This window comes from Dermacentor albipictus, chromosome 5 (assembly GCF_038994185.2).
Source record: "Dermacentor albipictus isolate Rhodes 1998 colony chromosome 5, USDA_Dalb.pri_finalv2, whole genome shotgun sequence".
Lineage (NCBI taxonomy): Eukaryota > Metazoa > Arthropoda > Arachnida > Ixodida > Ixodidae > Dermacentor > Dermacentor albipictus.
In genome coordinates, this window is record NC_091825.1 from 7,484,519 (window position 1) to 7,509,899 (window position 25,381).

The window sequence follows — 25,381 nt, forward strand, 5'->3', positions numbered from 1 at the left end:
TATATATATATATATATATATAACAGTAAGGACATTTGCAAAGCGCTGGCCAAATGACGACAATTCGCAAAGGGGGTCGTCCTAATTAGCTCGCTTCCGTTCCTATACTCGCACAAGAATTTACATTCCTAGTCAAGATAGACACACTCGCACACATAGCGAAAGAGTCATTTATTGTGCAAGAAAGGCTTGAAAGCAATACTTACTGTAAAGATCGTGAAGTGGATGGGCGACAGTGTTGTTCCGTTGTGACGCAATAGACCCGGCAATCAGTGCACCGTGCTCTACCGCAGATCATCAGCCTCTCGGGTCTCACGAAGATGATGTGCATCGTGGGCGAGAGCAAGGCCAACGTCCCGAGGTGGCAGTCTGGCTTTTCTGTAAGTACGCGTCAATTTCGAATGCTTGCTGGGCCTGTTTTACGACGGATGAGCCAGGACTATTTTGGGCGTCGCTGTTTGCGTTCAGCGTGCATAAAATGAAAGACGCTCACTGCAGTAGAAATGACCCCAAATAATACCGCCTGATTTGTAATGCAATATGTGAAGAAAGGATCCGCTCAAGCTTCACACAAGCTACTGATCGAGTGGCTACGCAATATCTTTAAAGGGACACTACGTCATAACATTAAGCCCAGCTAGATTGACAGATAAGGCCTGTAATAACGAATTCGTCGTTCGTAGCGAGACCGGAGCAATCGTACGAAAGAAAATTACAATGGAAAATCAGAGTGCCGGCACCTGTTGTCGACCATTGCACATTTCATGTGACGTCAGCACTGGCTGTTTTAGAAAGTGTGGAATAGAGGGGGTCACGTGAGAATTACGTCAGCTTGTCCGTTTTGACGCGGGCTGATGAAACTCATCAGCAACAGAACCTTCAGCAGCATTTTTCTACCCAAGAAATTGATGTATCGGCAAACAGAAGGCGTTGATAACTCCAAGGCAGATAATCTGTCGCTCTAGTTCGACTTGCTACTTTCCTTTAATGTCCCTTTAAGGGCAAGCTTTAAACAGCAACGAAGGCACGACGGGCTGTGGGCACCTGGTTATAAGGAAACGGACGGCATGACGCACGAAGCGGAATTCCATTCGAAAGCCCCGCGTAAATGCTTTAGGACTAAATTTCCCTAATCGATAGGGCGAACAATTTTAGCTCAGAGCGTAAGGCGTTATTTCATGTCCACCGCCAGATGCGTACAGCGAAGCGAAGCGCGCCAGCCTGTGCGTGCACCGGGAAAGCCACGGCGTACCAGCGTGGGCTGTGCCGAGAAAGCCGCGCAGCGTCGATTCCCTGATTTCCCAGTCGGACCCCGAGGGCAGTTTAATCAGTGATGGCGCGAGGCCGCTTTTCCTGTAGCAAGAAAGAAAACCAGAGAGTTTGATTGTGTTCACACCAGCCGTGTTTGCTCAGTGGCTATGGTGTTGGGTTGCTGAGCACGAGGTCGCGGGGTGGAATCCCGGCCACGGTGGCCGCTTACGTTGAGGAACCCCAGGGGGTAGAAATTTAAAGTGTAATCAGAAAGTGTTTTTGGCGCATAAAAGCCCATAATGTTTTTTTTTTAAATCGTGTTCACCATGTGTTCCTTTTCTGTGGCGCCGTCACCCAACAAAATGGCCAGACGAACTCGTTGTCCACCGGGTAAGTCGCCGTCTTGGCCTCCGGTTGTGGAAAGTTCACGTTGACTGAGTTCCCGAAGCCCCCAGTAACTGGTTGCCTGTCACTGCCATATCTTAATAATAATAATATTTGGGGTTTTAAGTGCCAAAACCACTTTCTGATTATGAGGCACGCCGTAGTGGAGGACTCCGGAAATTTTGACCACCTGGGGTTCTTTAACGTGCACCTAAATCTAAGCACACGGGTGTTTTCGCATTTCGCCCCCATCGAAATGCGGCCGCCGTGGCCGGGCTGCCATATCTTGCTCAGATGTATCTGCAGTTCATCAACTAGTAAATGCCCCTGTTGGAATATTACATAAGCGCAGAACATACATAACACAAAGCCAGAAACATACCAATGTGATGTCAAGTATATAAAAATGTCGCAGTTTCGCCCGAGAGGCGAAGCGTCAATTGCGATAGCAAATAAGTAAACAGCTCGACAGTAGTTTTATCGACCGTATATATAAACGTGAAAGCATTCGCTTACTAACTGAGCACGGTGTCAGCGCCCACAAGCTAGCATGAACTCGATGAGCGTGGACACTCGCTGTCAAAGCGCTGGCATAAAAAGGGCGCTGGTGTGAGCAAGCGCGGCAGCAGCGAGCGAAGTGACCGGTCTGTAACACAGCGCGCACAAAGCCGTCTGCAGACACGGCGCACGCGGCTGCTCACTTGGCGGATGCTCGCGCTGCCGCGATCGTCTGTTCACCTTGGTGTTGCCGCAGCACGATGACGCCCTCGCCCCTACGGCCGATCGCGCGCCAGGTTGAGCCGCGATCGTCGGCTTCCTCAATCCGCCCGCGTGCCCAAAAGGCCGATGGTGTCGCAAAATTCCGCGCACGCCCAATCCGCACGAGCGGATCGCATGCGCACTCATATTGGGCGACGCGGCCTGTTGACAACCGGCAACCGTTCAGCGGAGCAAAGGTGTTCTAGGTTGGCAACTACCTTTGACAGCAGACATCGCCTCCTTTGCGTAGAGGAGGCGCTGCAGCAGACGACACTGGTTCAGGTACATAAACATGCAAGGTGGTAGAAAGAGAGCGAAGTGGTTAGGAATAGAACAGCAGTTAAAGGGAAGCTGAAACACTTTTCGAAAAAAAAAAGAGTTCTCTGCGGCATTCTACAGTTTTGAGTCCCCTGAACACGAATATCTGGTTCAAGAAGGGTGGAAACAAGCGCAAGCGGCTGTTTTTTCATGAAAACGCGCACCAGCGCCTCAGGGTATTGTGCGAACGCCGCTGTTGCCCGTGATTGGTCGGGGCCGCTGTGACGTCATTCGCGGAAGTCGCCGGTCGGCGCCGCCGTTTCAGAGCGCAGCAGGCTGTTCTGGCTTCATAGCTGAGTTGTAAGCATTATGGAACGTTCCCGCTGTCTCGGACAGCTTGTATTTTCGCCGTACATGTTCAAACCGACAGCCGATACGGAAAACGATGGCGGCAACGGCGGCAACGACGATGTTGAGTGTGCCAAAAGCGAGAGCATGTGTGCACCTTCTCGCGCGTTGGAAATCTTAGCTGGTACGCATGTTTTTTTTTTTCTTCATGTAGCTGCACGTTCCAATGACGGGAGAAAAAAAAAATGCGCTAAAGTTTCACTGGGAACTTCCTGCTGGAAGAATGCCGAAGCACTAACTTCTCATTAGATTGTAAACACGGGTGCAATTCCGCGATGTCAAGCACCTTGCCGCTCCTTGTTTAAAGTCCCGTGGTTTTTTTTTTTTAGTGTTGATACACGATCGCGAACATAAGTGCCGCGTTTCAAAGCGCGCACATGCAGTGCTGCGAAGTACAGTAATGGAAGTTGCTTATCATACGCATCCAGAGATGGCCAGAGGTATTATGTGTGCAATATTCATACTACAGTTCGACGACTTTGCGATTGTGGCTCAATCAAGAATCGGTATGCGTGCTCCATGCTAGTGGTGACATAAAGATATTAGGCAGTTTTAGCACCGCCGTGTGGTAAACACGATAACTACCCGCCGTGGTTGCTCAGTGGCTATGGTGTTGGGCTGCTGAGCACGAGGTCGCGGGATCGAATCCCGGCCACGGCGGCCGCATTTCGATGGGGGCGAAATGCGAAAACACCCGTGTGCTTAGATTTAGGTGCACGTTAAAGAACCCCAGGTGGTCAAAATTTCCGGAGTCCTCCACTACGGCGTGCCTCATAATCAGAAAGTGGTTTTGGCACGTAAAACCCCAAATATTATTATTAAACACGATAACTGCAACCGTACGTCGAATGTCACTAGGCAAGCCTATACTCCATTTCATACCTCAGGTGCAACGCTGTGGAAGCTACGCATGAAGTCCGGTCACCAAAATTTATTACTGCGCGCGTTTCCGTCTATAGACGAGAAAACCATGGCCAGGCGGCGCTACTGCGCCTCCTGACAGCGCCCCAATGTGGAAACGCCAAGCAGCGCGGTCGTGTCGCGGCGTAGTCTCCGCTTTGTTTACATTGTGCCGTCCGCGCTTTTCTTCGTTGCTCGTTCTCACGGCGCTCCGTTTTCGACGGCGGCAGATCGCCTGCTTGCGCAACAGTGATGCAAAGATTGCCGTGCGGTTTTAAGAAGGTTGCCGACGCCGACAGCTTTTTTTTCGTGGCGGTAACCTCAGGATAGAGGAGCGTCTGCTTCCGAACGTGTACGGCGTTGAACAAATCGTGGACGGTGATGTGAGAGTGAAAGCCAAGTGCATGTCACAGGTGTCCGACAAGACCGTAGAAGACATCGAGTTTGAGGTACGCACCATGTTCAGAAATTTAGCCACTTTTCTTTCAATTACAACATAAGTCACACTGACAGCAGGAACTTCTGTTGTCATACTACTCGATGACTGCAGATCCATTGGGCAGCTTCTTGACGGTTCCGTCACTTCACAAAGGCATGTTCTCGAGTCTGTTTCACGCGTGTCTTGCTGCTGCTCAAGAGCTGTGTCGCTGCAACACGAAAGCACATGTCCCGGTGGTGCTGACTGCTTGGAAGACTGTTGTGATTGCCATTGGTCTGTTTGGCGCCGCTTCCATCTGCATCGCATATAAATGAAACAGTATCTGTGCCTATTTGTTGTGGGGATTAAATTACTCCCATTAATATGTTTGCAAAGGTAACGTTCCTGTGATTGTGTGCACATATTATTCTACAAGAGTGGTACCACTACAAGTTATGATACTTGCACACTTAGATACTTAGAAAGCATGGGCAAACATCAAACATAACGCGCACGTCTCGAGCGGCTGCTTTCCGATCTGTCGCTTCCCGACGCACGCGAAGACCGCGGCTTGCATTAAATACGGTCTGCTACCACACAAAAGTAGCGCGCGGCCCCTTTCGTTACCTGCACAACTAGTAATTTAAGTTGCAGCGTTTGGAAAAGGGAAATAATTCTCTTGAGCTCGTCCATGCCGATCGCGAGGGAAGGCACAGTGCAATCAAATAAATTCGAGGGTTCTAAGTGCCAAAACCATGCCAAAACCACAAAATCATTACGAGGCCCACTGTAATGGGGAGTCTCATGAATAATTTTAACCTCTGGGGGTTCTTTAACGTGCACAAAAATCAAAGCACATGGTAACAAGGGTGTTCTTGCATTTTGCCCCGATAGAAATGCGGCCGCCGTGGCTGGGAATCGAGCACGCGTCGTAGGGCTTAGCGACGCAACACGCATGAATTTACCGCTGACAAACGGCGGATGCCACCACAATTCAACAACGCGACACGACTAAACAAACGGCCGAGCACTAAAAACAGGCATATGACTATTCCACTTTCAAGATATTACACGCGAATGCGAAAGTATGAGACTTACTTGACTCGGCGCACAGCAGTTATCCACGCTTGTCGTCTCTCCTTCTCGTACCACTACCCAGGAAATCTGTAGAATTTCACGGGCGGCGTACGACCTTTCGTGTTCTCGAGGCTGCTGTGGCAATCAACAACACATCAGTATTGCGTGCCGCCTTTCCTGGCTGATGAGGTCGCACTCGGCATCGCAAAAACCACGCGCACGAGCGCTCCCGCCGCACAGAACACGGGCGCGCGCTGGCGCAGCGACGACCCTCGAAACTTCCCTTGGTCCGCTAGGGGAGCATTCGGCGCTGGTGCCGCGCGGGCAAACTTTAGGTTGTCTCGTCTATAGACCGTTTTTTCGTAGGCGCCGCCATATTGTGAGCGCAGTGGCGCCGCCTATGAGCAGCGCCATACTGACTTGGGTGAAAGCGGTCTTTTGCATGGCAGGTATACGCTCGGCGGCAGGTTCTGGCGTTTGTTGTCTCGGTCGTGCGGTCTATTTAGTATGACGTGCGTCTTCTACGTGGCAAATGGTTCTGTGAGACGTGCTGAAGTGGTTTCGTCATGGCCAGAATTTCTGCTGGCGTTGAGGTGGACGGAACACGCAGCGCGATGTGTGCGCGCATATTCGAGTCTACAATCAGCAGGCCTCGGAGATGAATTGTGTATTTCTGAATGTTCCAGTCACTAATGTGACCTTATTACAGTATTATCCTCTATTTCTAAGCTGTGGAAACATACGCGACGATCGTAACAGCGTGATCGTGGGTATACCGTTCTGTTACGATAGGAGCTGTGATGTTATACTTTGGCAAGTGTTCAAACTGTTCGCTGCAGGTTACATTGCGTGGCTACTTGGTTCGATGGGTGAGGTTTCCGCATCTGAATAAAATAGTTTTGGCAAGTGATAGCAGCATACCTTACAGTCTGAATTACGCTTGTCCAGCAAAGGAATTGTTTACGAACTGCGCGAGCGTCCTAAGCAGAGGTAAGTGCTGGATTACATATATCTTTGTTCTATATACCGCATGGCCCAAGCATACCGCATCAGCGGTTATATATTTATAAACGTTGTGCGGCGTGACTATGCGAGGCCCTATTGCGGCGTTAGCGCGTTTTCTCTTGCTTTTTCGAGAAAGAGGATGATAACCGAATTTCTTTTTCGGTTGTGTTCGTTCCGTTCTCTACGACGCACTCACACGCATTACGGAAAGTTCGTCCTCAAAAATAGGCATCGCATTCTTTTTATGCGATCCCTCATATATTATGGCTGTATGCAGGCAAAAAGGCAATGCCGAAGCGCACAGCTTACATGTGTACCGTGCTGGTTCACAAACCGCAGTGATCGCCGTGTTGAGCAGCGCCATCGGCTTCATGCAGAAAGGCTAGCGTCGACATATGGTAATTTGAAGCCTACTAGACTTGAAATGCGCGAGAACGATGCCGGTGCATAATAAATATTTGATTGCGCCTGCCGCTTAGGTGTTTCGTGGTTGCCTTAGGTTAACCGTGCACGAGCATGCGCTCTTATGTTTATGTTTTGCTCCCTACGCCAAGCGATCAGATATTAAGCAGATTTAGCATTTCATGCTGCTAATACCGAGACACCGGGTTTCTTTGTTGAACTGAAACCGATATAACTAAAATAGTTCGCAACACATACACACACCGCAACTGATAATGTGCGCACACCGCGGCTTATAAAACGCTTCAGATTTTTGCGGTCCCAAAAGATATTTCCGCCTACTGTAGTTACCGATGCATGGAAAGGCTTCCCTGACGACCTTATATGAACGGACACGGCGTAAATTTCACAAAGTACCATCTAAAACATCAAGAAATCATTCCGCAGCACGCGACAGCAATACTTTCAAGCAGCGCCGCGCCGGATCGCCCAAGCCAGAGAGGAGGAAAGGCTCTCCGCGCGCCCTATCCTCCTCGCCCGATGACACGGTCTATAAAAATATACAACTTTAGAAAAATACAACTTTAGAAAAAAGGGGAGGCCCCGCCCAGATGACCGAAGCGCGACAGCCGATTGCCTCCGCGACTAAAACAGTCCCACTCGAAACATCGTGCTCCTGAAACGCGTAATTCTCGGAATAAATAAAGACTTTTGCATTTTGATGACTGGTTTATTAGAGCTCTCATATGCTAGAGCACATGCCGGATAGCGGCAGAAACATAATCCCGTGCCTTTCACAGCGCTGCCCGTCGTCTGCTCTTTAGCTTCATTGCATGTGACAAAAGTAGAAAGAGCAGCTCTGCAACGCTTTTGCGCTTGTTCACGTGTACACGGCGTATCTACTACTCGTTTCTCAAGCTTAAGATGAATCAGTTGCTATTGAAAAAGTACTTATATAAAACAATGCATTTATCGCAACCATTACAAACCTGAGGCGAGAATACGGTCGAGGCAGGAAGGTGCAAAAATGCTTCATTCATCGTTTTAAATAAATAGTCTTGGTTTTAAATAGCATAAAATTTATATCTTTTTGGTTTTGTGTTTTCACAATTTCACAGCACGCATTCTACAGCTTGCGCGTGCAGTGAGAACCGGTGGACAGCAATCAATCGACGGTGCTACACAACGCTCGAACACCGTCGCTAGACGCTCGGCTATCACACTGCTGACCATAGAGAGGTTTCGCTTGTCCGGTATTCCGGTAAAACGCAGACGTTAGGGCGTTGGGGCTGCAACACGATTAAGCCAGTGCCGAACATTTACACCAGCAGCGAAGAATACGCTCGCGACATTAACGGCTTCTGTCTGTTTGAGCACTGCGCCACCAGGTGGCTGCTCGATTGCTCACGTTAGACGCCTCCGCCCCAACGCTCCGCCTGCGTTTTACCGGAATACCGGAAAAGCTAAACCTCTCTGTTGATAGTTCACGCTAAGTTGACGGCGACAAATCTTTGCGTTGAAGGCTTCTTCTGCAAATAGTTTCTGTGGTGCGCACACTTTTCTGATTTCTTCTGAGAATGGTTTTGCTCCATCACTTCACCCCGTCCGACGAAAAACGCAGCGACACAGTCATACGCCGCTACCGTAGGCACCAGTCTTTTGAAAACTTTCTCGCCGTAACTTCACTCGGGAGCGAAATAAAACAACATGGAACAAGCATGCAGGATGTGTGTTCGCAGCGGACGCCGCGGGATCCTGTTTACAGGCAACGCGTAGCGCAGCTCCAGCGATGCTCGCTGCAATGTTCCTTCGCCGGATCACGGCTCAGAATAAATGCACGCGGCACAAATGGCGCATCGTAAGCTCGCAGTAATATTTCCGGCATGATAGACCATCACAAACAGTTCTGGAATTCACTCTGATGAGCGGCTGAAGCACACAGCTGACGCGACCTCGCCCAGTTCGAAGCGCGGGCGGCCATATTCTCCGTCGGCGGGGTCACCGGCCGTCTGGCTCATGACGTTTGTCCAGAGCGCGCGCCCATTGGTGGATGCTCGTGTGCCTCCGCCTCGGAGGAGTAAACGCCCCCTTTTTTCTAAAGTTGTATCCGACTTATAGCAACAACACGTTTCCGCATTTGTCGTAAGGCTATCCGGCTATCGCGGAAATGGTCCGAGCACAGCACAGTTGATTTCGTCGGCACGAACTTATCTCTCCTCACCGCACTGCGCTGCAAGCTTCTTGTCCTTCAGGAACCTGTGAAACACCACATCGACTCGCCCGCCTGTGTTCGCGCAGCCGAATGCTGCACAAAACGAGGGCATGTTGGGCGCCCTTGGCTGTAGGCACTCACGCAGCACAGAAGGAAAGAACAGTTTACGAAAATCACAAAAGAAAACAAACGTGAGCGGCGGCGGCAAATCTCTCGTAGCGTCGTTCAGTAAAGCGCAGGACGGAAAGAGGCATGCCAGCACATGCCAGCACGCCGGTCCGGCAGCTTCGTCCCCGCGAGTGACGGCACTCTTGCCGGCTCTCTCCTCTGGCAACCACCTCACCCGGCGCTCCGGGAGGCGATGGGGGCGTGTCCGCGGGGCTGATGTAGAAAGCGATTTCCGCCCCTTATATTAACAAAAAGAAGAAAAAAATTTCGGAACCATAAATTATTAGGTCTGTTCTTCCCAATCCCAGCAATTCATGGAAATTGAAAACCGTTTCAGCTTCCCTTTAAAGCACGAAGAAGCAGGTGTATACGTGCTATGCGAAGCACATTTCATGGATCTAGAAGACCCATCGTTTATTGGTGGCTACGTCTGGGAAGGCAGCAACAGAACAACGGAGAGGAAGGGAGGAGGAGCAAATATGCTGATACATCAAGGAACAAATTGGCCAAAAATAGAGTCAACTTCCAGAGAACATGTCTGGGTCAGGCACGTACCCAGGATATTTTTTCGGGGGGGGCCCACCACCTCCATCATCATCATCATCATCATCATCATCATCATCATCATCATCCTGTTTTATGTCCACTGCAGGACGAAGGCCTCTCCCTGCGACCTCCATTTACCCCTGTCCTGCGCCAACCGATTCCAACTATAGCGCCCGCGAATTTCCTAATTTCATCGCTCCACTTAGTGTTTTGTCGTCCTCGATTGCGTTTTCCTTCTCTTGGTACCCATTCTGTAACCCTAATGGTCCTACGGTTATCTAACCGGCGCATTACATGACCTGCCCAGCTACATTTTGTCCTCTTGATGTCAATTAGACTATCGTCTATACCCGTTCGCTCTCTGATCCAAACCGCTCTCTTTCTCTCTCTTAACGTTATGCCTAGCAATCTTCGTTCGATCGCTCTTTGCGCGGTCCTTAACTCATTCTCAAGTCTCTGCGCCATATGTCAGCACTGGCAAAATGCACTGATTGCACACCTTACTTTTCAATAATAATGGTAAGCTTCCAGTCAGGCGCTGGCAATGTCTGCCGTATGCGATCTAACCTATTTTTATTCTTCCGTGAATTTCCTTCTCATGATCAGGGTTCCCTATCATTAATTGATCTAGGTAAACGTACTCCTTCACAGTCTCCAGTGGCCGACTGGCGATCCTGATCTCTCGTTCCTTTGCCCGGCTATTTATCATTATCGTCATCTTCTGCATATTAATATTCAACCCCACTCTTACACTCTCTCTGTTAAGGTCTCCAATCATTTGTTGTAACTCGTCTGCATTGTTGTTGAATAGAACAATGTCATCGGCAAACCGAAGGTTGCTGAGATATTTGCCGTCGATCTTTACTCCTAAGCCTTCCCAGTTTAATAGCTTGACTTCTTCTAAGCACGCAGTGAATAGCTTTGGAGAAATTGTCTCCCCCTGTCTGACCCATTTCCCTATAGGTATCTCCCTGCTATTCTTGTGTAGAATTAAGGTAGCTGTAGAACCTCTGTATAGATTCTTACGCGAAGGACGAGCCAGTAAGACGAGAAACTATTTACAGATTATATTTACAACAACGGTTGCTGCACTGACCGGTTAGATTCACAGCGCCAGCCCAGTTCGTTCTTCCTCCTCTTTTCTGGAGTGATGGCGCCCACGCACCTCGTTCAAACAAACAAATACCACACGCATGTAGCAATATTTTTCAAACTTTTTACGTAAGAGTTCTGTAGTCCTTGATTACGTAGTCCCTCTAGACTGCTGGTATCTCTACTGAATCAAATGCATTTTCGTAATCTATATAAGCCACATAGAGAGGCTTATTGTACTCTGCAGATTTCGCGATAACCTGATTGATGACATAGATGTGATCCATTGTAAGGTATCTCTTCCTGAAGCCAGCCTGTTCCCTTGGTTGACAAAATCCAGTGTTTCCCTTATTCTATTGGAGATTATTTTGGTAAATATCTTATATAATACTGGGAGCAAGCTAATGGTCCTATAATTTTTCAATTCTTTAACGTCTCCTTTTTTGTGGATTAGTATAATGTCTGCATTCTTCCAGTTTTCTGGGACCCTTGCAGTCGATATACACTTCTTATAAAGAGCCGCCAGTTTTCTAAGCATTATGTCTCCGCCATCTTTGATTAAATGGACTGTTATTCCACCTTCTCCTCCCGCTCTTCATTGTTTCATGTCTTGCAGCGCCCTTCTGACCTCATCGCTAGTTATAGGAGAGTTTCTGTATCCTGTTCATTACTGTTTCTAAGTGAGGTATCGTGACTCCTCTGGATACTGTATACAGGTCAATTTAGAATTTTTCCGCTGCTTTTACTGTATCTTCGAGATTGCTTATGATATTATCCCTCTTATCTTTTAGTGCATACATCATGGTTTGTCCTATGCCAGGTTTCTTTTTTACTGATTTCAGGCTGCGTTCATTTTTTTACGGCTTCTTCAGTCTTTCACATGTTATAGTTTCGAATATCAGTTATTGTCGCCTTGTGGATCAGTTTTGACAGTTCCGCGAATTGCGTAACGCTGTGCGGCCGCCAGTCCCATACAACCGCGTAGAGCGCAGGACTCTGCGATTCTAGACGTACTGCGCTCACCGAGAAAGGTTAGAAAAACACTCACATAAGCACAGCAGAGAAGTGGCTACGTGAGGCGGTTCGACCGATAACTGTAGAAGCGTCATTCAAAGCAAGTGATTATTCTCCACTTCCGGCGGTGTTTTCTCTACTTCCTTTTTAAATAAAAATATGTTGATCCATAAATATTCTCATAAACAACGGTTAACATTTTTATTATTCGCATTTGCTTGCAGTTTGGTTGTTGCGTTGGCTCTCTCCCTTAGTAGATCGCTTAATTTCTGAACTCCTTGCGATTTTTGTTTCCGGTTTCCAGTTTTGCACGAAAAGTGCTATACAATTAAGGAAAAACAGACGAGGTAACCGGCGACAGTCATTTTTCTTATGGTTTAAGGGTTATTGCAGGGGTTTCATGATGGACGCTCTCTCACATCATTTCATTTCCCGCCTTATCTAACCCATTTCACGTGTATATGGTTCCGGGCATCTGCCAGCGTCGCGGCGAGCCGTAACTCAAGGAAATAATGAAGCAAAGGGAAAAGTTAAACGCAATTGGTGTTTTCTCCGGCCGCAACTCGTTCCATGAGAGTACAGACCAGCTGAGTAACAGCCGCATCCCTCTCCTGGTCCCAGGATCAGCCTAAACAAAGAAGGTTGAACTAACAAAAGCAACAGCTATGCGCGTGACGGTTGAATAGATGGTGACAACTGAGCGCATCTCGAGTTAATCGCGCGGGTGCGGAATCTATGAGAAAACTGTCCGTCACATTACAAGAAATGCCGATAACTACCGCCATCTAAAAGGAGTGAAAAAGGCAGCATAAGGCTGACCGATGAACAGCTGCCAAGTCTCAACATTAATCTGGCGGCGCTTTAGGAATGTGTGAGGAGTGGTGGCGTGGGTGGGTGGGGGGTGGGGGGGGTATGCCACTTGATTTCGGGGGGGGCCCGGGCCCCCCCGGTCCCCCCCCTGGGTACGTGCCTGGTCTGGGTATCAGTACAATTGTCGGTAGAAAGACGTGGCTAGGAGTAGTGTATTTAGGGAAAGGGGACAAATGCAGGCAAGAGAATAAGCATCTAGTGAAGTGTCTCAATGAAGATATAAAGCAGTTTGGAGAAGGTGCCGGTATTTGTCTACTGGGTGACAGGAATGGCCACGTCAAGGATCTGGATGGATACACAAATTGTAACGGGAAGTCGATGCTAGACTTCTGTGAGCGACACAACCTAGTTATAGTAAATAGAGAAACTAACTGTGAGGGACAAATCACGTGGGAATCCCGTAACAGACAAACGGCCATTGACTACTGCTTAATGTCACAGGGGCTGTATAGCAAGCTCGGAATAATGGAAATAGACGAAGAGGGGAAGTGCAGCCTCGGAAGTGATCATAAGCGTATTAGTCTACAGTTTAGAACCCTGCTCGAAAGAGAAATGCAGGGAAGAAAAAAAACAGTACGCAAAATTAAATGACGAACAAATAGCGCAAATAGCGGCCGGCATATAGAGGAAGCAATGTGGAAACATCCCATCGAAAAGTGGGATTATAATCAGAACTGCTCATTAGTACAAAAAATAAAAGAAGTAAAAGGAGTAAACAGCTGCAGAGGAAAGAGGAAGCCACGAAGATGGTGGAATAAGGAAATTAGGGAGGTCATCGAACAACGACGGTTGGCATCACGGTAACACAGAGAAGCAAAGAGGGCGCAGTTATCTGAAGAGGAAATAGGCCAGAAATGGGAATCTTATCGACAAAAGAAACAACAAGTGCAGATCCTCGTCCAGGCTAAAATAAAGCAGTCCTCTGATCGCTGGCTGGCTGAAGTTCGCGATGCAACTAAAGGGGGGTCAAGAAAATTCACGAACTATATAAGCTGGCTGGGTAAAGCGAACCACAGAAAGCCGGAACAGATCCACGATGCCGAGGGATAATGTTTTGAGGGAGCTGACGCTGTGAACTACATCAGTTCAGTTATTGCAGAGTAATTTAGGAAAGACGATAGGGTAATCGCCCCAAATGAGGGAGCAACACAGGATAGCATAATAGAAAACAGCTTAGAACTGACCAATCTTAAGTGGAAAAAGGCGGAAGCAAATGTTCCAAAATGCACGTCCGCGGGGATAGACGAAATTCCAATCAAGGTAATTAATGAACTTGGCCCAAGAAGCAAGGAAACGCTGATAAAAGCATTGGAGGCAGTCATAACAAGTAAGCAAATCCCGCACAGCTGGAAACAGAGTAAAATGAATTTGTTTTATAAAGGGAAAGGCGATAAGAAGAACATAAAATCCTTCCGACCAATTACGATAACATAAGTTATATATAGGCTGGCGATGCAGGCGGTGAAATTAAAGATGCAGACATAGGTAGACAATACTAGAATACTCGGAGAACTTCAAAACGGGTGCAGAAGTGGTAGGCGCTTAGAAATAGCTAAGGCGGAAAATAGACCTCTGTATTTAGCCTTCCTGGACCTAAGTGGTGCATACGACAGCGTGAACAGGGAACTCCTGTGGAACATATTAAAAGATCAAGGTACCGGTCAAAAATTGATTTCCTACAGGAAATATATCGGGAAAATAATGTTGAAATAACATGGGAAGAAATTAAGAGTACGACAACTGTCGAGGTACACAAAAGATTAAGGCAAGGTTGTCCTCTATCACCGCTGCTGTTCATGCTTTATATGATAATCATGAAAAGAAGGATACAAGGAAGCAATCTAGGGTATAATCTGTCCTACAGATTAGACGGAAAGGCTGTTGAGCAACGACTACCGGGTTTAATGTAAGCGGACGACATTGTACTTTTAGCAGATAGCCAGAAAGATTTGCAAACTCTGGTTAATTACTGCAGAGACAAAGGAGACAGCTTTAGGTTTCAGTTTTAGTGCAGCTAAGTCCGGTGGGATGTTTTTCAACGATACAACTGATCAGGAGCTTACAATATAAGGCCATGAAATACCCCGAGTGGCCGAATACAAATATATCGGTGTATTATTTATTTATTTATTTATTTTATTTATTAGATACCTGCATCGCCCATGCGGGCATTACAGCAGGGGGGATTACATAATAAAGGAAGGAACAAGTAATCACATACATAAAGCGTGATAAAACGCATCATTGTTTTCAATATTAACAATGTCAGGCGAAAGAGCATTCCATTCTCTGATAGTCCGAACAAAAAAAGAATACCTAAAGACGTCACCCTTGAAAGGATACTCGCAGACTTTCAGCGCATGGTCGCGTCTCAACGACGTATAAGTAGGCGACTTAATATATCTTTCTCTCTGAATCCCTGTTTTTGAATAATAAACAGCGTGGAAAAATTTCAACCTCAAGTTTTTTCGCCGGTCTTTTAATGCCTGCCACGATAATTTAATTTTACTTTCTGTCATACTTAATTTTCTACTATAGTCATTAAGAACAAACCTAGCTGCTCTGTTCTGCACTCTGGATAAACAAAGGGCAGATGTACACGGAAAAGCACGAACAGTCTCTCATAGCAAAAGGGCGAAGAGGTGCCGGGATAATGAATTATAGGGCATTGTGGGGGTACAACAGGTATGAGGTACTGAGAGGTATTTGGAAGGGAGTAATGGTGCCGGGGCTTACTTTCGGGAGTGCGGTCCTGTGTTTAAGGGCAGAGGTTCAATCGAGACTAGAAAGTAAATCAGAGAGCTGTGGGAAGATTAGCACTGGGTGCCCACGGGAAGACCACAAACGAAGCAGTACAGGGGGATATGGGCTGGGCATCGTTCGAATCACGGGAAGCTCAGAGTAAAATCCTATACGAGAAACGTCTGAGGAAATTGGACGATAACAGGTGGGCAGCTAAGGTATTTAAATACATATACAGAAAGAGCGTTGATTTACAATGGCCGAAAAGAACTAGGAAGCTAGACACGAGGACGGAGAAAGACAGAGCATTAAATGACAGGTTAAAAACACGGAAGGTAACAATGGGATCAATTCAGTGAAAAAGAAGCCTAGTGTTGAACTATGTCGATACTGGAAACAACAGATCAGGAAGGAAACGTTTTATGATAACTCAAGAGGCAGTGCCTATACTCTTTGAAGCTAGATCAGGATGTCTTAGAACACGGAACTATAAAAAGAAATTTAACGCAGAGGAAAACACATGTACTGTGTGTGGTAAATCTGTAGAAACAAACCACGCTTCCTGAGGCCCTAGGGTTCAGAGATAACAATAGCCGGGTAAATAAGTATGAGGTGGAAATTAGCAAAAAGCGATTGGAGAATTGATGGCTCAAATGCAGAGGCGACATAAGGTTAAAAGTGTAGGAAGACGTATTTAAAGAAAACGGCGAATTTTAGTAACTTACAACACAGTTAAACAAAAATAAAAAGCTGAGCGTGGTGGCAACTTCCACCACCATGTTTCAAAGGCGACGCTCCTGCCTTCCATCCATCCATCCATCCTGGCATATTTTTGCAGATGTGATTTCAAGTTTCGGCGTCATGGTGAAAATGCGACTCTAGGCTGCCACATTCTGTTCTGCAGCCGCATGTGTTGCATTGGCACCGTCATCCTTCTTCGAAACTCCGTACAGTCATCCTATCTGCGCTACCTTTCAAAGATGGATTGCAATCGCATCATGTCGCAACATGCGACGTATTCTTGGATGATTTACTTTCAGTGCGCGCTGCCTTGGCTCGTTGAGCGAAACCTCTCGAATTATCCAACGTGCTGCGTTTTAGGTCAAGCGAAAGTGATAGTGTGGTCGGAAGCGATTCGTCCGAAATCCCCGTGTTCGGTGCGATGGCGCAGTTTCTGTAGTGCTAGTGACAGCTTGCAAGAATACGGAACACTCGCACATCTGTCGCAGAATACAGCTGCGTAGGTCGCCAAGACATACCTTTTTACCACTGAGCACGCGTGTGAGGCTCCGAGTACAGCTTGCTGATATGCTTGTATTTGCTTGCCCATGCTTGTTTTTTCACTCTGCCAACTTTAAGAGAGTGCTTAAGGCACTTGGATGCATGAAGTGCCTTTTCCTTTTTTTACATATATAATGCCACCAAAGATTCTTTATTCAGACTTATCCCCGCTGAGGTCGAAAGCGTTACAGCAGGGGGGTTAAAACATGAAAAGAATGAAGTCGAGGTTTTGACGGAAGCCCGTCTGGTCGGGAGGCATCATGAAGAAGGGTAAAAAAGAAGGACACCGACCACTGAATGAATACAAGAAAAGACGTTTCGGCTCCCCTGACGGGAGCCTTGTTCACAATGAAATCAAGGGCGTGCGATACAATGTTTATATGGTTTTAAAATATGTTGTAAGCAGCGCGTGTAGATGGGAGGGAGGGTTCCGTCATTCCGGTTGAGGGTGTTATCTGTCATTTGGATTAGGAGAGATTCCAAGTGGTGTCTTGACGTCAAATTTCTTTCTTTTTCTAATATCTTCGCGTTATCCCAAGCAATCCTGTGGTCCAAGTCATCTGCATGCTCTGCCAAGGCGTTTGAGGCGACTTTTTTCTTTTTTACATCGTTGATATGCTGCTTCAACCGCTGTTCGAAATTTCCTGTCTCGCCGATATATACGCAGTCGCAGTCTTCACATGGAATCCCGTAGACGATGCCAGGAAACTTAGTCTTTGGAAGCTTGTCTTTCACGTTTACCAGCCGGTGGCGCAATTTTTGGGACGGTACGTGAGCTACCTGGACGTCATAGCCGCGTAGAACGCGGGCTAAGCCCTCGCTCACACCGGGCACATACGGTATGGGGGCGCGTTTTCTTGGGAGAATACATCTTCAATCACATTGAATACATCTTCAATCACATTGCTCACCTGTCCACATGACAGCCAATTCCACTGAGCGATAGTTTTAACAAAAAAAAAGAATTTGCACACAGGCCCGTCCTAGCCCGGTATTCTCTAATTTTGCACTGGTGGTCAGTGTGTGCTGATATTTAGTTTGGCGGTTTTAAGTACATTTCCCTATCAATTCCAGTTTTGTTGTGATAGATTTCATACAGAAGCTTTAGTCGCAGTTTCTTTTGACGAGACGACAGGGATTCCCAGTTGAGCTCTTTTTTCATTGCTGTGCAACTGTACTTCCTCCCGTACCTGCCTGAGACGAACCTGGCTGCTCTGTTTTGTATTTTTACTAATTTATTTATAAGACATATCTGTGACGGGTCCCAAAGGGTACAAGCATATTCCAAAATAGGTCGTATACAAGTTAGGTACGCCGTGCTTCTAAGGTTAGAATTGGCACATTTTAAATTTCTTTGAATGTAATTCAAAGCAACTGCCGCTTTGCCAACCGCATAGTCCACATCTGCCCGCCAAGAGCAGTCTCCCGACAGCTTCAGGCCCAAATATTTAGTCGTGGATCTATTACCTAAAATATTATTCATAAGAAAGTAGCTGGCATCAATTACATTTTTCTTCTTAGTAAACCACACATGGACGCACTTACCCGTATTCAAATTCATTCTCCACTTAGAGCACCATTCGCAAATACGTTGTAGGTCGGCCTGCAGTTTGAGAACATCATGTTCATTATCGATTTTTCTATACGCAATACCATCATCCGCGAAGAGCCGCATGTTAGAGTCAATACCCAAGTTAATGTCATTAATATATATAAGAAAAAGAAGAGGCCCCAGAACAGATCCTTGTGGGACGCCTGATGTGACCTCAAGATAATCTGAATTAGTACCATTAAGATGAGGCATCAAACATGCATATTATAACTTTAATACTTGCTGCTTGCAAACTTTCCAAACAAAATATAACCTTATATGATGTGCTCGGCGATGGATGAAGTGCTCACCGTGTGCAAGATGGTTGTGCATATGTGGTTAACTTCATGCAGCAAGGAATTGAATGTTAAGCAGCGAGTGCACAATTCATTATGACTGACATAAAAGCAATATGTGCCTATAGCGGTGACCTTATGTAGATATATACTCATGAGATGTTTCCAAGGGGAGTACTCATTTGAAAGGAAATAATTTGTGTTGATAAGAGAACTTATTTTGAGTGAAATCAAACAATCGCATTCTTTCTTGCCAGCCTGGGTGGCCAATCTGTTGCCACTTTACTATTTAAATACCTAATTTAACATATCACCTATGTTCAAAACATTATCGAATTGCACCAAGTTAAGAAGTACCACGACGGGCATGCTCCCTCTCTCACCCATGGTAGCAAACAAGGATGATCGACTTGAGACTATTTAATATTGTCAGCATCATACATGCATGTTCTATTTTGACTGCTCCACATATAGAGAGTAAGCTCACACAGTATGCACATGATACGTGAACTATTGTAAGCTCTACTCAGGTTATTCGAGTTAGTTGGGCATGGGCAGCATGTTGTTTATGCATTTATACAGTAACAACCTAGCTAGCTGATGCACAGCCATATTTTCGGAAAATGAAAAATACATAGCATAACATAAACAGCTGGCCAGTACCTGTATTTTATTTGAAAGCAAACCGAGATTACCAAGTGACTTAGCAGCGAGTTCAGTGACTTCGCGTGGTGTGAAAAGCTTGATGCAGTTTGTGATTTTGTGTTTGTATTTCGTAATTAGTAGCTGCTTTAACATGCACATGACAATGAAATGAAGGCTCATATGGCAGAAGACAGGGCCACACAGAAAGTGAGGAAACACTCATTGTAATTTTTTTTATTTGCATAACAAACCAGTAAATAGGTCTTTAGGTCCAGTTTCATGGATAATGTACAAGTTGTTCTGCTTAAAACTGAGAGATTGTTGTGCTGAATTATCTATTCACTATTCGGGAAGCCAAATTAATGATACCCCCATTAGCACTGTGACAGCAGAGGAATTTGCTGTCAAGAAGCGGCAGTGGCTCAGCCTCTGTGTCAAATGTAAAATTGTCCCAGAAGAAAACACGCGTACTGGTGAATTGGGTGTGCATTCACATCTACTATTAAAATCCGCATATCACAAGTAATCTTTCATTCCTTGGCGCATTGCTTACCATTGTACAGACTGTTTCAGCGCGGTGTGTGTACAGTAATATAACTTGGCAAATCAGAGCTGTGGGTATTCAGTACACTGAAAGCAACTTGGCATGCGAGTTAGATAATATAAAGCTCCTACATATGGGTCAGCTTAATTTTATCAGCCACTTTGTTTACTAGATGTTCACTGTTACGCGTGGACTATACAGTGCCACTGGACAATGCTGTATTCCTGCAGGCACGCTAGAACAGCTTGGCTATGCACAAACGTCCCATTACATTGGGCTAAAATTAAGGTGGTGTAGATTTGCTGTCAGAATGTGCTTATAAGCATAACTGCCGAGCATTCAGAAAAGCGTTTGAAATGCAAGTGTGGTTGCTCAGCTTTGCAGGTGTGACATACTACATTTATAGTGCAAGGCCACGTCGATGGGCAGGAAGGATACCACACAATTGCTCGTGTTGTGGCCTCGCAGTCACAATGCAAGTAGTTTTATGTGGTTTTTAGCTGTAAACATGTGAAGCAATATGTAAATTCAAAACTGTATTACATAATGCGAGACACCATGAAAAGCAACATAACACTCAGGTGTACAACTTTTTTTCTCACATCAGCCCTTTTTGCTGCAGGTCAAATATATATATGCGCTATTTGTAGCTGAAAAGACCATGCATTTCACATTTAGAGCTCAAAATGTTCTACGGAAAACATTTTTAATGTGTCAAGCATGGATATGGTACCTTGTCTAATATTTTGCACACAGATAGTTATGTTTGGCACAACTTGAGTAGCGCATTTATAATGCACTACATACAAAATCCGTTTTGCACCTCTCCTTTGATATTCTAACCTCTAACACAGAAGTATAGACTAGAATTCTCTTTATGTAAATATTCAAAAGGCAAACAGGTTTTCGGCATCACACGTCTCAATATTCTACACATGGCACTTATTGCATGTTCTGAATGTGCATTCATTGCCGGTGGTATATCTTCTAAAGTAAAAAATTGTTTGTTCAACGTAGCTTTACCTGTATGTTTTTGAACTTACCCATAAGTTATCTGCTCTACTTCTATATACCTCCTACAGTACTGGTATTTTGCGGTGCCTCCATTAGCACAGTAAATGTTGTGAAAGCTGTTAATAAAATAGAAAGCCTATATCCAATATAAACAAGAAACTTGCAGGCAAGGTAATCATTACAAACCAGCTGAGATGGCGGCACGATTCTACTTGTTTTCACTTGTGATAGCACAAGTGTTCCCACTTGTTTTGCCGGTTGGTTGTGACCGATATGCTCACGAAGGTTTGGGTCATTCACACTTCAAGGGATGAGTAGCGGTTGAATACGTGCAACATCTTCCTCTGCCTTTATCAATGGCTTCACTACATGTAGCAGGTTCAGCTGTGTGATTATTGGTGTAGCTGAAGTGATGTATCACACATAGTCTCCGCACACTATCTGACTGGCGAAAAGCACGCAGAAATTGGTTTTCGAGCTATTGCTTCAGTGGTGGCTTTCCAGTAAACTGACTGTTGAAGAGGCAGATTTCACTACATCGAAAGGCCCAAGTAAAAATGTACCTAGAACTCATGACGCCAAATACAGACACCATGTGTGACTGAAGAACACGTGACAGAACGACTTCACCAATACACAAAAAAGTGCAGCTGCATTCAGTATTTCACTGCTGGTATACTAAACACAAGCCCTTATATGAGTTGTTTGGAAAGCATAATCAACAAGATCCCTCTAATAAGCAATGGCAAAAGCTAAATAAAAAGCTGTTGCCTCAGGTACTGTCATTGGTCTAAAATATGCATTCTCACATGCAGCGAATACAGTCCATAAATTGGTTTACATACAGGTCTGAAACGTAATAACTGCACCATGTGATGAAATTTAAATCAGATCAGCTGAATACCATACAGAACATCTTTGATGAGGTATACTTGGTGCAACATGCCTTGATATTAGAAGTATAGACTATAAACGTAAAGTTGTGCTGTTTTATTCACACACACATGCACGTAAATGCAAGGCACACATACATTTCTGTTTACGTGTTACTGTGCGTATCAAACGAACAGCACAGCTTATACAACAAGACATAAATACAAATAATTTCTTTCATACCAGTCTTATTCCTATTAGTTATGCAATGATTTTTTCTCACATGCAGCAACTCACCTCCGTGCATAAGTTAAGCTGATGTTGCTAATCTAAGCTAGACATGGGTGTCATTTCCAGAATATGATAATATTGTTACACACGAGGTGTTTTAATGCAGAACCAGATGAATCTGGTTGATAAGCGCGGTTCTTGAAGAGCGGTCTCGCGGCAGCTTGGCTCACCTCGTTCTCTTCCTTCTTTCATCTGGTTGTTTGCGCGGCAGGCGTGGTTCATGACAGCTTGTGACATTTCCCCGCTGGCAGACGAAGCCCGCCGGGCGAGTCAGTCATCGCGTGGGTTGTAACGCCTCAGACGCGCGACGTGTGTCACTTCAGCCTTGGCCGAGCGTCGTCCACTGCTCGTGAGACGCGCAATGCGGTAGTTTACATCGCTGAGGCGCTCCAGAATAACGTAAGGGCCGACGTCGTGGGCGAGAAACTTCTGGCACAAGCCACGCTTCCGCAACGGCGTCCAGAGCCACACAAGGTCACCAGGATCGAAGTAAGCGTGGCGGTGACGCCCGTCATAGCGTATCTTGGACCGGTCCTGCGATGCTATGGTGCGTAGCCTAGCGAGGCGTCGCGCTTCTTCTGCTCGACATAGGAGCTCATCAATTGATTCGTTGTCATGAGCGAAGTAGGGAAATATTGTGTCGAGGGTGTAGCGCGGCGGACGAGCATACAGAAGGGAAAATGGTGAGTAACCAGTGGTCTCGTGTCGCGCGGTATTGAAGGCATAGGTAATGAAAGGCAAGATACTGTCCCAATTCTTGTGTGCTGAGTCGACGTACATGGACAGCATGTTGGCAAGCGTTCTGTCTGTGCGCTCGACCAGACCATTAGTTTGTGGATGATAGGGCGTACAATGGCGGAAGCTACATGAACACAGACGAAGGGTTTCTTCAACCACGTCCGCGGTAAACTGTCGCCCACGATCGCTGATTACTATGCGAGGAGGTCCATGTCGGAGTATAATGTTAGCCAGCAAGAAGATAGAAACTTCTGTAGCTGTGGCCGATGGCAATGCGGCGGTCTCACAATAGCGGGTAAGGTGATCTACGCAAACGATAACCCAACGATTACCGTTGGAGGATCGCGGGAAAGGGCCCAGAAGATCTATACCAACTTGCTCAAAGGGGACGCTAGAAGGGGGAACTGGTTGAAGCAGGCCATGTGGCACTTGTGGCGGAGGCTTGTAGCGCTGGCATTTAGAGCAGCTGGCGACGTACCGTTCGATATCTTTCTGCATCTTAGGCCAGTAAAAACGTTCTTGAGCCCGGTAGAGTGTCCGTGTGGAACCAAGATGACCGGAAGTTGGGTCATCGTGCATGGCGTGTAATACTTGGTGGCGAAGGTTCTTGGGGACAACTAAAAGGTAGCGTGCACCGGTGGTCGAGTAGCTCTTCCTATACAGCGCGCCACCATCCCGTAGGCGAAATCGACTGCCCGTAGGTGACTCCTGTGCTGCCTCGAAGAGCGGTTGTAAGCTCTCGTCCTTGTGCTGCTCGGATATGACGGTACCCATATCCGGAAATTCCGGGGACACAAAAGCGATGTACTCATCAAAATTGTCCGCATCACATTCAGTTGTTTCAAGTGGCATCCGAGAGAGACAATCAGCGTCAGCATGCCGCCGGCCACTTTTGTAGCAAATAACGAAATCGTATTCCTGTAGACGGAGGGCCCAGCGCGCTAGTCGTCCTGAGGTATCCCGCAGAATCACAAGCCAGCATAGCGAATGATGATCTGTTATGACAGTGAAGGGGTGCCCATAGAGATACGAACGAAACCGTTGCACGGCGAAGATGACCGCCAGACACTCTTGTTCGGTGACTGTGTAGTTGCGCTCGGAGCGGCTCAAGGACCGTCTAGCGTAAGAGATCACGTGTTCTCTGTCGCCAACACGCTGAACTAGCACAGCACCGATGCCTACGCCGCTGGCATCGGTGTGAATCTCAGTTGGTGATGAAGGATCAAAGTGGCGAAGAATTGGTTGGGATGTCAACAGGAACTTGAGCTGGCGAAACGATGAGTCGCAATCTGCAGTCCACTCAAAGGGAAAGCCTTTTTGGAGAAGGCGTGTAAGGGGATGAGCCATGTCAGCAAACCGGGGAATGAATCGGCGAAAATAGGAGCACAAGCCCAAGAAACTTCTTAACTGCTTGACAGAGTTGGGTACTCTAAATGCTTCTACGGCCGCAGTCCTTTGCGGATCTGGTCGGATGCCTTCTTTAGCGACCAGATGGCCTAGCACAAGAGTTTGCCGTTCCCCAAAACGGCATTTTTTTTAATTGAGAACAAGACCCGCTTTCTCCAAGCAGTTCAAGACCAAATCCAAACGTTTGTTGTGCTCACTAAACGTTCGCCCGAAGATCACAACATCGTCTAAGTAGCACATGCAAACTTCCCATTTTAAGCCGCGTAATATCGTGTCCATGAACCTTTCGAAAGTTGCGGGCGCGTTACACAACCCGAAAGGCATCACGTTAAACTCGAATAGTCCGTCGGGTGTTACAAATGCTGTCTTTTCTCTGTCGTCCTTGTGTATAGGAATTTGCCAGTAACCTGACCGTAAAACGATTGAGGAAAAGTAAGATGCCGCAAAGAGACAGTCGATGGCGTCGTCAATTCGTGGGAGCGGATATACATCTTTCTTAGTAACGGCGTTTAGGCGACGGTAATCAACACAGAACCGCCACGTACCGTCTTTCTTCTTCACCAATATTACGGGGACTGCCCAAGGACTAGATGATTCTCGAATGACGCCTTTGCATAGCATTTCTTGGACCTGATCGCTGACTATCTTGCGTTCTGATGGGGATACACGATAGGGTTTTTGTCGGTTTGGCTGGGCGGCTCCTGTGTTGATGCGGTGACGAGTTCTGGACGCAGGAATTGATGGCGGTCCATCGTGCTGCGCAAAGTCGAATACCGAGGTATGTTTCGTAAGCAGGGCCATCAAAACTTGACGCTCATTATCGCTGAGTGACTTATCAATCATGGAAAGTATCTTCGAGCTATCGGAGCTCGAGATACTGGTTGCTCCTACATCGGGGAGTTCTGCGAGTACTGCCACCGATACGGAAGAGACTTTCGGAAACGTGGCAATCTTTAGGCCTTGAGGTAGCACTGCCGCTTCAGTGGAACAGTTTAGCGCCCACAGCCCCGCGCATCCATTGGTCACTGAGACCACGCAGTGCGGAACTAATACGTTTTTCTTGAGGCAGTTCCGATGTACAGGTTCCACTGCAGCATCGAACGAGATAGGAGTCGGAGATGAACAGGCGACGGCAACACGCATCGCGGATAAGGCTGGCACAACTGTATCCTCAGACACGCACAACACACTCTCC

The 25,381-nt window shown here is 46.6% G+C and overlaps 1 protein-coding gene across 4 annotated transcripts in view; it reads left to right on the forward strand.

The window, feature by feature from the left end:
* LOC139059837 (uncharacterized) overlaps positions 1 to 25,381 on the forward strand; it is a 226,877-nt gene that overhangs the window by 161,933 nt on the left and 39,563 nt on the right. For 3 of the 4 annotated variants that reach the window (XM_070538248.1, XM_070538247.1, XM_070538250.1), the window contains exon 3: positions 294 to 380. The exons of the other annotated variant lie outside the window; for it this stretch is intronic. In XM_070538248.1, the coding sequence (XP_070394349.1) occupies positions 294 to 380 (87 nt within the window). The remainder of the gene's footprint in view (positions 1 to 293; positions 381 to 25,381) is intronic. 4 annotated transcript variants of the gene reach the window in all.